General features: G+C 49.0%; 1 protein-coding gene across 1 annotated transcript in view; it reads right to left on the bottom strand.

The window, feature by feature from the left end:
- Nucleotides 1-5,865: 5,865 nt before the first annotated feature.
- Nucleotides 5,866-12,983, bottom strand: part of Padi2 (peptidyl arginine deiminase 2) — a 41,650-nt gene continuing 34,532 nt past the window's right edge. Inside the window, exons 13-16 of the mRNA XM_051171569.1 lie at nucleotides 12,344-12,437; nucleotides 9,292-9,377; nucleotides 6,824-6,952; nucleotides 5,866-6,455 (exon numbers count right to left, since the gene is read on the bottom strand). Coding sequence (XP_051027526.1) covers nucleotides 6,222-6,455; nucleotides 6,824-6,952; nucleotides 9,292-9,377; nucleotides 12,344-12,437 — 543 coding nt within the window. The 3' untranslated portion in view covers nucleotides 5,866-6,221. The remainder of the gene's footprint in view (nucleotides 6,456-6,823; nucleotides 6,953-9,291; nucleotides 9,378-12,343; nucleotides 12,438-12,983) is intronic.

Genomic DNA, 12,983 nt, shown 5'->3' with positions numbered 1-12,983 from the left:
ATTGGATTTCATGGTCACCAGGGCAAAGGTTAAGAAATAGGCCTACAGGAGAAAATCTGGCCAGCTGCAGAGAAGAGCCCCACTAGAGATAGTTTTGCCTAGTGACTGACTCAAAGGGTCACACTGGAGATAGAATTGATAAGAGACCCGGTTTTATGGCCACATTCCTTCCTGCCCACCAGAGATAGGGTTAATAAGAAACCAGACACTTCACTGGACAAAGTAGTGAACAAAGAGAACAAAGAAAGCTAAGCCATGGGTGGTCTTGGATCCTTTTTCTGTAACCTGTCACTTTAGATATTAGAACTCTTTATGTTACTCAATCAATAGATGATTGCCAGGCTAGAAGCCCCCGGATTTGGGGCACTGGAAGGGATAGGAACCTATAAATTTACCCTCAGATCAGAGATCCAGGTTCTTTCTGGATACCACTGTGTTGGTGACCGGTTAGAGCCCGGCTCCAGTCTCTTAAAGGTCCTCATGTATATTGCATTGGTATTGAGTCCTGGTGGTCTTTTTAGGAGGTCTCATGTTCTGGGTACAGCATGTGTGTGTTATACACAGGTGTGTTTGATCCCAGCCTTCATTCCCCTACCTTTGTTTCAAAGGTTACAGCTACCTGTTGCTATGACTACTTGTTGTTATGACTACTTGTTGTTACGACTACCTGTTGTTATGACTACCTGTTGTTATGACTACCTGTTGCTATGACTACCTGTTGTTACGACTACCTGTAGCTATGATTATCTTGCAATTGTGTCTTATCTTCATACATTGTTATGATCAACGTATAATGCTTATGTCCTGCTCCTGTAGCCCTGCCTACTTCCCATTTGGAAACCTCCTACCCCTGAGCTGTAAAAACCTTGCCTCCCTCACATTCAATGTTGACCTCTTGTACTCCACCTTAGTGGGAAGCCGCCCACATACACAAATTAAAAAACTTGGTTTAATTAATTGCTTGCTTCTATTAATTCGGCCATGATGATTTGGGTCAGTGATCTTTCATCTCACATTGTTGGGATTAACATAAGGAAAGGAAGAAAGAGACTGATCTTCCCTTTCCTGTAGGCATCTGGACAGATGCTTCACTCTTTCATCCAGACGTATTTTGTGAGCCCTGACTGAATGCCTGGAATTGCCATCCATAGGAAACAGAAAGGCAAAGGCGTCCTTCCTGAGTGGTAGCCGTGGAAGGAGTCTTGGTACGTGGACCCGAGTCTGTTGAGGATCACTTGGGTCATGGCCAGGGTTGTAATAAAGGTGGCCTTGGGGTTGGAATTGGGTCAGCAGTTAAGAGCACTGGCTGCTCTTCTAGAGAAGCAGGGTTGGATTCCCAGCATCCACATAGCAACTCACCACGGTCTGTAACCCCAGTTCCAGGGGAATACAACATCCTCCTTTTGTCTCTGCAGGCATTGCATGCATGTGGTGCATAGACATACATGCAGGCAACGCACCTGTGCAAATGATGATGATAATGATTAAAAAAAAAAAAAAAAAAGCCTGGGAATGAGGACCTCCTCTTTCTTGCAAGACAACCTTTGACATTAAAACACAGAATCAAGTTATATCCTGGACCTACAAGGAGGAAGAGGGGAGAGGCAAGGGGTCATGGCTTCTTCTTTTCATAAATTGGTAAGGGTTTTCATCCTGACAATGGCTTAGGCAAGAGGACTTTCTGGAAGGAAAAGGGCTTTTCACTTTGCATTTCTGTTATCTGTGTGCTGGGATTAAAGGTATGTATCATCGTGCCTAGCTAGAGGTTTGTTTGTTTGTTTGTTTTTTCTTTATTATTATTGTTGTGTAAGTAGTTCTGTGTGCTATGGAATCCATGTGGAGGTCAGAGGACAAGTTTGTATAGTTAATTTTTTTCCCTCCCATCTTTATGGTAGTTTCAGAGACCAAATTCAGGTCGCCAGGCTCACAGTAAGCCCCTTTACCTAGTAAGCTATCTCACTGATCTGACTTTTGCTCTTTATAAACACAAATTTATAATATTATTTATTTATTTGTATGTACCTGAGTGATGTGTACGCAGGTGCCCACAGAGGCTAAAAGTGGTAGTTAGTCCCCTTATGTGGGTGCTGGGAACCAAACACGGGTCTTCTGGAAGAGCAACAGGAGCTTTTGACCACTGAGTCACCTCTCCAGCCCACCCCTGGCTCTATTCTACCCCCTGCCCCACCAGACAGAGTTTCTCTGTGTAGCCTTGGCTGTCTTAGTTGCTTTGTAGGTCAGACTGGCCTCCTACTCACAGTGATCCACCTGCCTCTGCCTCCCGAATGTTGGGATTAAAGGTGTGCACCACCACCGCCCGGCCCCCACCCCGGTTCTTAATATAGCAGATACTGATGCTGAGGACCGTTGCTGGCTCTCCCCACCAAGGACCAAGGTAACACCATCTGGGGCAGAGGGTCCTGGGCTCCACAGGGATCAGCTTCCAGGGGACATGTGCACCCTAGAGCTCACAGTGGGTCCTGGCATAAACTGGCCCCTGAAATTAATTACATTTTCAAGGCCTTGTTCCCCCAGTTTCTGGTTCCATTTCTCTTGGAGGCACTTTCCTAACAACTCATTGACTCCAAATGCTCATCTCACCATCTGCATCTGGGGAAATTCACCTTTAAAATGTGGTTATTTTACTGTGGGTATTGGTCATGACCTTTGGTGGTAGCCTTGTGACACACATCCTGAGTGTGTGTAGGCTTCGACCTTTTCCAAACCTACTTCATTTGGGGTTCTTTTTTTTTGGTTTTTTGAGACAGGGTTTCTCTGTGTAGCCTTGGCCATCCTGGACTCACTTTGTAGACCAGGCTGGCCTCGAATTCACAGAGATCCGCCTTCCTCTGCCTCCAGAATGCTGGGATTAAAGGCGTGTGCCACCACGCCCGGCTTCATTTGGAGTTCTTTAATGCTTACGCCTCCCTTCCAACCCACCTACCCTAGATAGGAAAGAAAAGAGGTTAATGGGAACAGGAGAAGTAGACCTTTTTGGACTCAGTTCCTGGAAGCTATTCCTCTGGCATAGTCGGCAGGATTGCAGCAGACCAGCAATTCCACCAAAGTTGCTGCTGGAACCTGGAGCAGCAGTCGGAACCCAGATCCCGGAAGCCTTCTCTGGAGCTGTTACTCTTAGGAGCGTCTTGAAGTGGAGCGATGAACAGCCAAACAATACCAAGACCCAAAAAGCCCCCATCTCCTGTTTTGGTCCCATATATGTATATATATCTCCTCTCAGAGTCTGTACTAAGATGTGTTTCAGCTGGTGAAAGCCAAGCCCCCACACGAGGTGGTTCATCTTCTAGTGGATAAACATCACCTGTTCCCCATCCCACACTTGGGATCAAAACAAAAACATGTGTACATCCACTACATGTGTGTGTGTGGTGTTTGCTGAGAATCAAAAACTTATGTTTAGAACAGTAGGAGCTTTTTGACCGCAAGGGGCTACATGTGACCCAAATCCCTCGTGACCATGTCTAGGAAGCCACAAAAAATATCACACCTAGAGCCACATAACTTCCCCTTGGACATTTTATTTTATTGCTCTTTATTTTGGCTCTTCCACAAACACTTTTCAGTCTCCATCTTGGCTTCTTTTCCAGGAAGTTGAAACTGCCTGCTTCTTGCCACCTTCATGCCATCTCTCTACCCTTCACAGAACATTTCAAAATCAACATTGAAACAGGAACTGGTGCAGCCCAGAAGCATCTAGGCCTATGTTAAAGAAAGTGGAGGCGGGGAAGAGCAAGGAGTCCACTGGGGGTGAGGTATCTACACTCGGGGGAGTCACACTGGGTGGGTAAGTGACACGGGACAGGCAGTGCCTGAGTCCTGGAGCTCCAGAAATTTCTGAAACAACCAAAGCCACCAGAGAGAACTGTAACACAATCTACAAAGACAAGCGGCCTCCATGTGGGAGGTGCTCACTTCCTCTTACTGTAGATAAAAATAAAAGCCATAAAACCACTTTAACTGAACTCCACACACAACAAACCCCACGCCTCAGAGAGGGGCATGCGTTTCCTGTTCTGGGACAGGAGACAGGATTTGGGGCTCTATCCTCAAGGACAGGAGCCACTGTCCCCAGACGCAGCAGGACAGCTTTGAGGGCTCTGGGGCCTGACCTGGCATGGTGCTGTAGCTGGAACTGAATGGGAAGGGGGCATTGTAGAAGACACACGTCCACGTCTTAAAGGCAGTGACTGATGTCCTGAGTGCTTTTTTAATCTACTGGATAGCACGTCGAAAGAGCCCACCACAGCAAGGGCGAAGGGTGGCTGTTTAAAGATGGATTTTGTTGATTGGGGACAAGCGAGTGTTTCAGAGCCCAAGCTCTGAGCCCATAGCTCAGTAGCAAACAAGCAGTGCCGAGGCATAGCTGAGGAAATACGCCAAGGTGAAAAATCCTGTTCCCCTAAGAATGTAGGTCTGTAGCCCTTTCTTTGGTTACACTGGGACTGTGTAGCCCTTCAAAGTAGAATTAATATTTCCTATCTTCTTGGCCTTAAAGGGCCTTCTTTATTTACACTTTTTATTTTTTAAGTATTATTTATTTTACTTGTACGTGGGTGTGTTTGTGTGTGTGTGTCTGAGTGTATGTATGTGTACCATGTGTGTGCACAAGCCCATGGAGGTCAGAAGAGAACACTGGCTCCCCTGGAACTAGAGTTATAGGTGATTGTGAGCCACCACTTGGATGCTGAGAATTGAACCCTGGTCCTCTGCAAGAGCAACAAGTGCTCTTAACCACTGGGCTATCTCTCCAGACTCTTAAAAAAAAAAAAAAGTTATTTTTATTTATGTGTATGTATGGGTATGTGTGCATGTGTGTAGGACCTTCAGGGGCCAGAAAGGGGGACTAGACCCTCTGGATCTGAGCTACAGAAGTTGTGGGTATTGGGAACCGAACTTGTCTCCTTGTCATGAGCAACAAGAACTCTTTTTTTTTTTTTTTTTTGGTTTTTCGAGACAGGGTTTCTCTGTGTAGCCTTGTCTGTCCTGGACTCACTTTGTAGACCAGGCTGGCCTTGAACTCACATCGATCTGCCTGCCTCTGCCTCCTGTGTGCTGGGATTAAAGGCATGCACCACCATGCCCGTCTGAGTAGCAAGAACTCTTAATTGCTAAGCTGTCTCTACAGCTCCTGGGGGCCTTTCTACTTGAAGCAGGGGGATAAATTTGCATGAATCTGGATGGAAGAAGGCCTTTGGAAAGCGTGCTGGGGAATGCCACCTCTGGAGCAGTAGCTAGCTGGGAACTGATCACTGAGGCTGGAGTCTGGCCAGCATCCTTGGACATTGGGACTAACATCCAAGAAAGATAGGTTGTTTCTTAGCTCTGGAGAGGCCTGAATCTGGCTGGTGGCAAAGAAACTGTGTAGCTGTCTGGAGGGGCAATGTCCTGAAAAAAAAAAAAAAAAAAAGGATGGTGGGAAGAGGGGGCCCTTGGACTGGCCAGAGAATCGAGGATCAGGCAAGAGAGAAGGAATAGTGTTGAACAGGTAGGGGCATCTGGATGCACTGAACTTTGGACCACGGATGGATACTAGTCTTGGAAAAAAAACCACCCCACCCACACTGTCCCCTGCCCCCACAAAGGTGGGCAGCCGGCATCCATAGAGAGTGAAAAACTCTCCTCTGCTAAGATCTACTTCTGGAAGATTCTAAGCTGAACGATTGGACCCTCAGGGAGTGGGGACTCGGTTTGTATAGGAAGCTGGGAGAGGATGGAAGATATAAGGAATGACTGGTTGGAGGAAGCCACCAGGAGGAGGCCCCCGGGGGAGGAGAATTTGAGATGACAGTACCGTTTGAGGTATACCAGGGCCCTGCTCCAGGGCCTCGTGGTCTTCCCTGGGCATCAGAGCATGGTGCTGGGAGAACCAATGGTCTCAGAGCCCCTTTCTCTCTCCCTCATTCCGATCTGCAATAGAGGCTGAGGATTCTTGGGGGACGGTCCGACTACATGAGTTGTTGAGGTCTGGCTTTCTCCGCCAGAGCTCTGCACACCAGCTACGTGTCCAGCTATCTTCAGTGGGGGTAGGGGGGAGCAGTTGGGCTTACTCGGGGTGGCTTCAGTGGACACTGAGGCCTTCTCCAGGGACAGCAAGGCACAAATACCTCCAAGCCCACCCACTTCTTGAAGGGGAAGGACTTGGGGGTACGGGAAGGACCTGGAGATCATAGGGGAGGAGGGAGGGCCAGGGCCCCTGCCAGTCAGGGCACCATGTGCCACCACTTGAAGGTGAAGGGCTTCCTGCGGACATTGGTGCCACAGTGGACCTCTCCCAGGAACTTGTGGTAGGCGGAGATGTCGTCGATGAAAGTGCAGGTAAAGCCCAGGGGCTCCAGCAGGCCTCGAACGTGTGTCTCCAGGCAACACTCCTCCTCCACCTGGGGTCCGAAAGGCTTGGGGATGCCCAGGTCTTTGTCCAGAACGATCATGTTCACCTGGGAGGGGAGCAAATATTTAGGGAGTAGCCACTGTTTGCGTGTGGGTGTCAAACCCCTCAGGCCCCTGTTATAGTCCTATGTAGGAAATGTTATCAGGATCCTATTTTAGAGGTGGGGAAACTGAGGCACAGGTTTTGATCTAAGCCTGGTTTGTGCTGTGACATTTTCCAAAGTACTTTCCTATGTGTTAAAGTAAAGGGTCGGTCAGGGGGACATCTCGCGAGAGATCCAGGTTGAGCATATCACCCCTAGCAAGGAATGGAGGCTCTCAGAGAGGATAAGTGCCAGGGCTAAGGTCACACAGTGACTCAGCTGGGCCATTCTGGAGCTGGCTGCACCCTGCTGGGTGTGGCAAGAACACTCACCATGTTAGGGAAAAAAGCCCTGGCCTGGTGGTCTTCATCCATCTTGAATAGAGCAGGCAGGTCAATGATGTCCCTCTCAGTCAGGGCCAGCTCCCTCTTAAGGATGTCACGGTTCCAGTCCAGGCAGCGCTGGAGGAGGGAAAAGAGGAAGTGCAGAGGTCAGGGGACACACACGGGCCACCTTGCCTGCCTCTCTGACTTTCTATGCTTAGCTGGTAACCCTGTCACCTCTCCAGTGTCCCTCCACCACGGCTAAGGGACAGTAGTAAATCTTTTTTTTTTTTTTTTTTTTTTTTTTTTTTTTTTTTTAGATAGGGTCTCTCTATGTAGCCTTGATTATCCTAAAATTCTCTATATAGACCAGGCTGGCTTTGAACTCATATAGATCCACCTGCCTCTCCGGCCTGGCTTAATGGTTTGAGGCTTAGGTACAAATGAACAGAAAACACTAGACACCTGCTAATGCCTGCTAGTCTAACTATACCCCAAGTGCTATTAGCCTAGCTGTCCCCACAAACTTAAACTTTACAGTAGAAAATTGCTGGCAGCTGAGCTCGCCCAACAACCGGCAGACATGACAGTCACAGAACTGACGACTGTAAACATAAACAGGGCGTAAAACAGGCTGAATTCAGCACAGTCCTCGCTGAAAACCAGGCCAACTGAAGTGGCAGAGACCCAGGTGACTCTATGGGATTGTGCCCTCCTGCTTACTCAGCTAATGTGGAAAGCGGGCAGGGACCCAGCCTGCGCTGTCAGTCACTGCACCTGCTGTCTGGGCTTTGCAAAGCTGTAAGATAAACTGCCTGGCTTTTGATAGTCTGCTTCTCCGGAGATCTTATTACAGAGTGTCTGTGTATTACAGCAGGTCTGTGCCTTTGTTTCTCATGGAGGGATAGTCAGAGGTCAGCATCTAGGTAGTCAATGATGCCTTTGGCTCAGGTTCAATGTCCCTCCACCCCACCCCAGGTTCTCCGACTTCAGGTGAGAGCTGATTGGTGGTGGTTCCTTGCCACTCCCACCCAACTCCGTGGTTAACCCAGGAGTTTACAGTGACCCAGGAGTAAGCAAACTGACGCGCAGAAACTCCCTGTCCACAGTCATCAGTTCAGGGTCACTTGGGTCAGAGTGAGATGCGAGCTCCCGTTTTTGAGGATGGTGTGCGGAATGTACGTGAGGCTTTGAACTTCTGCAGCCACGAGGGCACTTGCCTGTCACGACTGACACACAGCGCGCAGAGCCTCAAGTCCATACCACCATAGGGCTTCGTGTTGACACAAACTTTGAGGAAACTCTGCCGGACCCTGACCCAGCCCCTCCCAGCTCCCTGCCTTTGCCTGACTCAGTTGCCCACTATGACCCACACCCTGATAGCCAGGGCAAGGCAGGTTCAAAAGATACAATGGCCTAGTCTGGACAAACGACTCCAGGAAAGAGAAACTTTGGGGTTTGCATGTAGCCTCAGAAGTTGCACGTAATTCCTCACTTCCCCAACCTCATAAATAAACCCCAAGTACCCGCTTCCCCTTTGGCAGACACCCCTCTCCTACTGTGTCTGCCCCTCACTGTTTTAAATAAACTGTCCAGTCTGCTGAGGCCAGGCTCCAGTCTACTTTTTGCCTGTCTCTTTAAAGTGACTCAGAAATCCAGCACTCTTATGAGCAAAAGAGGTCATTTTCTTTCAATCAGTTCTGCTGTTTGTTTGTTTTTCAAGACAGACTTTCTCTAAGTAGCTCTGGCTGTCCTGGACTCACAGAGCTCCACCTGCCTCCGCCTCCCTGAGTGCTGGGATTACAGGCATGCGCCACTGTGCCCAGCTGCTTGTTTTTCAAGACAGAGTTTCTCTATGTAGCTCTGGCTAGTCTTGGAACTCTATGTAGACCAGACTCAAACTCACAGAGATCTACTTGTCTCTGACGTAACCCAGAGGTCATCTTAACCCAGTTGGTGCGGTGCTGGGAATTGAATCCTAGGCTTTCTTTCTGTCAAAGCAAGTGCTCTACCAATGGAGCTGTGTCTCCTGGGCCTGGGGTTTCATTTCTAGTACAACTTTAAAGACTCAAGCACTCAGAGTGTGTCATGCCTGCATAGAACTCTTCAAGGATGTGTGGACTGCTATGATTCCAGAGTGAGGGGTTGGTTCAGGCCAGCCTTGGCCTGGACAGCAAGTCTGAAGCTTTAGTCTCATTTTAACTGGAGCATCTTCTCTGAGCTCTTGTCAAGTAGAACTCAGCATGCCCTGGACCTGTAAGCACAATTGCTTTCCCAAGTCTCCTGCGGGGCTCGGAGCTCCTTGAGCCCCCTGGCCCTGTTAGCACAGGAGCAGAGCAAGCAGATGCATCTGGTGCTCCTTGAGGCCTCTGTGGGCCAGAAGCCCCAAGCCCCTGACCTTTCTCCATAGAATCAGCCTCTGCCAAGACAGGCAGATGTGTGCCCGGACCCTGCTGTCCCACCCATCACCCCCTCACCTGGAAGTACTGGTTTTCTTGCGTGAGGCTCTCGTTGGACAGGATCTTGTTGATGGTGATGCGTTTGCTGCTCATGCCCCCCAGGCCTGTTGGGGGCAGGGGTGGGGGGGTCAGAGGATTGAAGGAGAGATAAACATGTTTTTTGTTTAGACCACAAGTGTGGGATGTGAAAAAGACTTGTGAAAGAGCAAGTGATGTTTATCCCCTTAGAAGTCAAGCCACTGAATCACGGTGTGGGGGAGATTGGTTGTTAACCAGATGAAAACATCCTTGAACAAATTCTGAGAGGAGATATAAATGAGCCAAAAACAGGAGGTGGGGCCTTTGGAGACTTGGGATAGTTTTGGCTGTTCATCGCTCCACTTTGAGATGCTCCTAGAGAGAACTGCTCAAAAGAAGGTTTGGGGCTCCAGGCTCCAGCTGAGGCTCCTGGTTCTGGTTGCTCCAGGTTCCAGCAGAAGAAATCCTGCTGATTATGCCAGGAGAATCGTTCCTCGGAACTGATAGCCTTATGCTTTCATTATTGTATTCTTTAATCTCCTTTTCCTATTGTTTAAGTTAGTCGGGTTATAAGTGAGGTACTCTTGGTTAATAAGTTCATAATAAAATATAATTTACTAAGAAAATTGAGCCAACAAAGGATGGCAGTGAATTTTGGCTGCCTGGGGTGGGAGTAGAGTCAGGGGTAGGAGGGTGGAGTGCTGTGCGTGAAAGGTGGTCTCTTTCTACCCTGGGAAGCAGCATACATTTTTCTCTCCATAGCTACCATGTCCCCTAAACCAGGAAACAGATGTAGGCATTTTGCTCTCTCTGGCAGGAGAAGCAGACCCCTGAGTGCCCAGGTCTGTTGACCAGGGTCAGCCACCCTCCTTCCCATGGTACTCAGTACCTGCCCTGGAGAGAGCCTGCCTTTGACTCCACCTCCACAGGCCGTAGGCTTTAAGTCAGATTAGTGACACCCATGTGCCTGCAACCCGTCCTTCCGTCCCTATGCCAGCCCTGGCAGCAGGATGTACACTAGATAAACATTCTGCTGCACCACGACATCTCCCAGCCAAGAAAGCATTCTTTCAAATGCTTAATGTGGATCACTTAATAGTCTTCCCTATGGCTGTCTCCCTCCCATGCCCCTGTGAGGTAGCTGCTACCGTTAATGGTGAGGAAACTGAGTCCTAGAGGTTCCATGGATCTTGAACGTCCCCCCTCACTGCAAGTGGCCACATAGGCAGCCCAACTGCAGGCCCGTGAGCCCCATATATTTGATCAACTTTTTCTCCTTTTAGTTTTTTTTGATAGGATCTCTTCGTGTGGGTTGGCTGGAACTTGCAGTCTTCTGCCTCGGCCTCCTGAGTCATAAGACTGTTTGTTATGTTTTATTTTTGCTTGATCTAGGAAGAGCCTGCCAACTCTTTGAACGTCCCAGGCTTGTGGCACCACACCACCAAAAAGACCAGGGCTGTGGGACCCTGCCCCTGAGCTGTCACCACACCACGGTCCTTCCTCTCCCGTCCCTATGGTATCTCTAATCATGTGGTGCATGGGCAGCATTTGAGGCAAGTTTAAAATAGAGAGGAAGCTTCTAGAATGCCAAGCCTCAGGCCTGCCAACCCAGGAAAAACTTGCCCTTACGGGCTAGCACAAAAAGATGGCAATTTTTGTTTTGTTTTGGTTTGGTTTTGGTTTCTCTGTGTAGCCCTGGCTGCCCTAGAACTCACAGACTGACCTCAAACTCCAGAGATCCACCTGCCTCTGCCTCCCAAGTATCGGGATTAAAAGTGTGTGGTGGCGCACGCCTTTAATCCCAGTACTCAGGAGGCAGAGGCAGGCAGATTGCTGTGAGTCTACAAAGCAAGTCCAGGACAGCCAAGATAACAGAGAAACCCTGTCTCAAAAAACAAAAACAAAAAACAAAGACATGTGCCACCACTACCACCAGCTAGGATGGCAGCCTTTTTTTTTTTTTTTTTTTTAATGCATTGTTGTTTGTTTGCATGTATGTCTGTGTCAGATCCCCTGGAACTGCAGTTACAGACAGTTGTGAGCTGCCATGTGGGTGCTGGGAATTGAACCAGGGTCTTCTGAAAGAGCAGCCAGTGAGTGCTCTTAATTGCTGAGCCATCTCTCCAGCCCCCAAGGATGGCAGTCTTAAGTGGCTCTGTCTTTGACACTTTTAGTCACACTCCTCGTCGGACAGGGAGGACAATTCATAAGTGGTAAGCAGTGGACTTTGAGTGTCAGAACACTAGCCTGAGATGTGGCAAAATTAACTTAAGGGGAAAAAACCAGAATGGGACAGAGACAGTGGTGATTCTTATTGAGCATGATAATATATTGGAGGGTAAGAGATAAGATGATGAATGTGGTGTGTCTGTTTTTACCACAGTAAGAGAGTGCAGGCATTTTCTTACACTGCTGGCTAGCGGTTTTCCCCAGCTGATTCTCTTTCTCATGATTAATTCAAGTGAAAAAAAAAAAAAAAATCCCTCGTCTGCCCCACTTAGGAGGGAGATAGGAGTCTCACTCCAGGCCCTGTAGGCATGATATCAGCTGAAACCATGTCCCTTCCTGTGCCCCCTGCATCAGCACTGTTTCTCTCCCCTCTTCACTTTTCAGGGTCGGGGCTGGCAGAAGAGGACGTGGCTTAGAGTGCATGGCCATCGCCGGAGGTCCTGGCTTCCATCCCACTGTTTTGAAAGCACAAGCTCCTGGGTGCTGACCACATGGCAATCTGGGCCCTTTGGTTCCTCTCTTAGGTCTGGTGCCTGAAGACATACTTTACCCTTCTCCCTTGAGACAGGGTCACATGACCTTGAATTAGGACCCTTCTGCCTCCACCGTGGAGTGCTAGGAGTGCAGGCAAGCACCACCATGCTTGGGTTTTGCAGTGCTGAGGCTCGAACCCAGGACTTGGTGCAAGCTAGGCAAACTCTCTACCAACTCTGCAACCCCAGCCATGTGTGCTCTTTGGTTTGGGTTTGGTGGTGGGTGCTCAGAGACAAGGTCCTCCCCAGGGCCCTGTGGGGTTTCTTGTCAAGGGCTTGTGATCACTCACCCTTGAACATAATGGCCTCCCCGTGGCCTTCCTTCTGCTTCTCTCGGAAGAGCTGGTAGCAGGCTGAGGTGCTAGCCATGAGCAGCCGAAATTCCTGCAAGAGATGCCTCGGTGGGTGGTGCACTGTCAGGAGGGGGACATGGCCAGGACGCTAAAGGGAGGGACAGCACTTCCTGCACCTGCATCCTGGAAGAGTCTGTTTGTCTTAGGACTGTGTCTGTTTACTTCTATTCTGGGAAACATCATCATAGCAAAGTACAAACCCAGAAGAGGCCTGGGTTGGCAGGGGAGGACTCTCCAAAGGGGCAGGCAGTTTGCAGAGAACCCCGAGGATGCACAGCGGCAGCCATTCCTTTCATTTCAAAAAGCCCTTTCCTCCCTAGAGGCTTCAGCCCAACCCCACTTCCTGGACCACTGTGAGCAGTGTTAGCATCATCTGGGTGTGACTGCTGAGCGCATGAATGGCTCTCGTCCAAACTGAGATAGGCTCGAAGAATAGAATAGGGAACCTGGCTTGGAGAAAAAAAAAAAAAAGTTTAGAAAAATAATTTTTATCCAGGGACTGGCATGGTTGGCAAAGTGCTTGCCTCACAAGTATGAGGACCTGAATTTGGGCCCACAGGTCACTTTGGGGGAGAAA

This window comes from Acomys russatus, chromosome 29 (assembly GCF_903995435.1).
Source record: "Acomys russatus chromosome 29, mAcoRus1.1, whole genome shotgun sequence".
In the NCBI taxonomy this organism is placed as follows: Eukaryota; Metazoa; Chordata; class Mammalia; order Rodentia; family Muridae; genus Acomys; species Acomys russatus.
The sequence above is the reverse complement of the archived record's forward strand: the minus strand, read 5'-3'. Positions and strand labels throughout refer to the sequence as shown.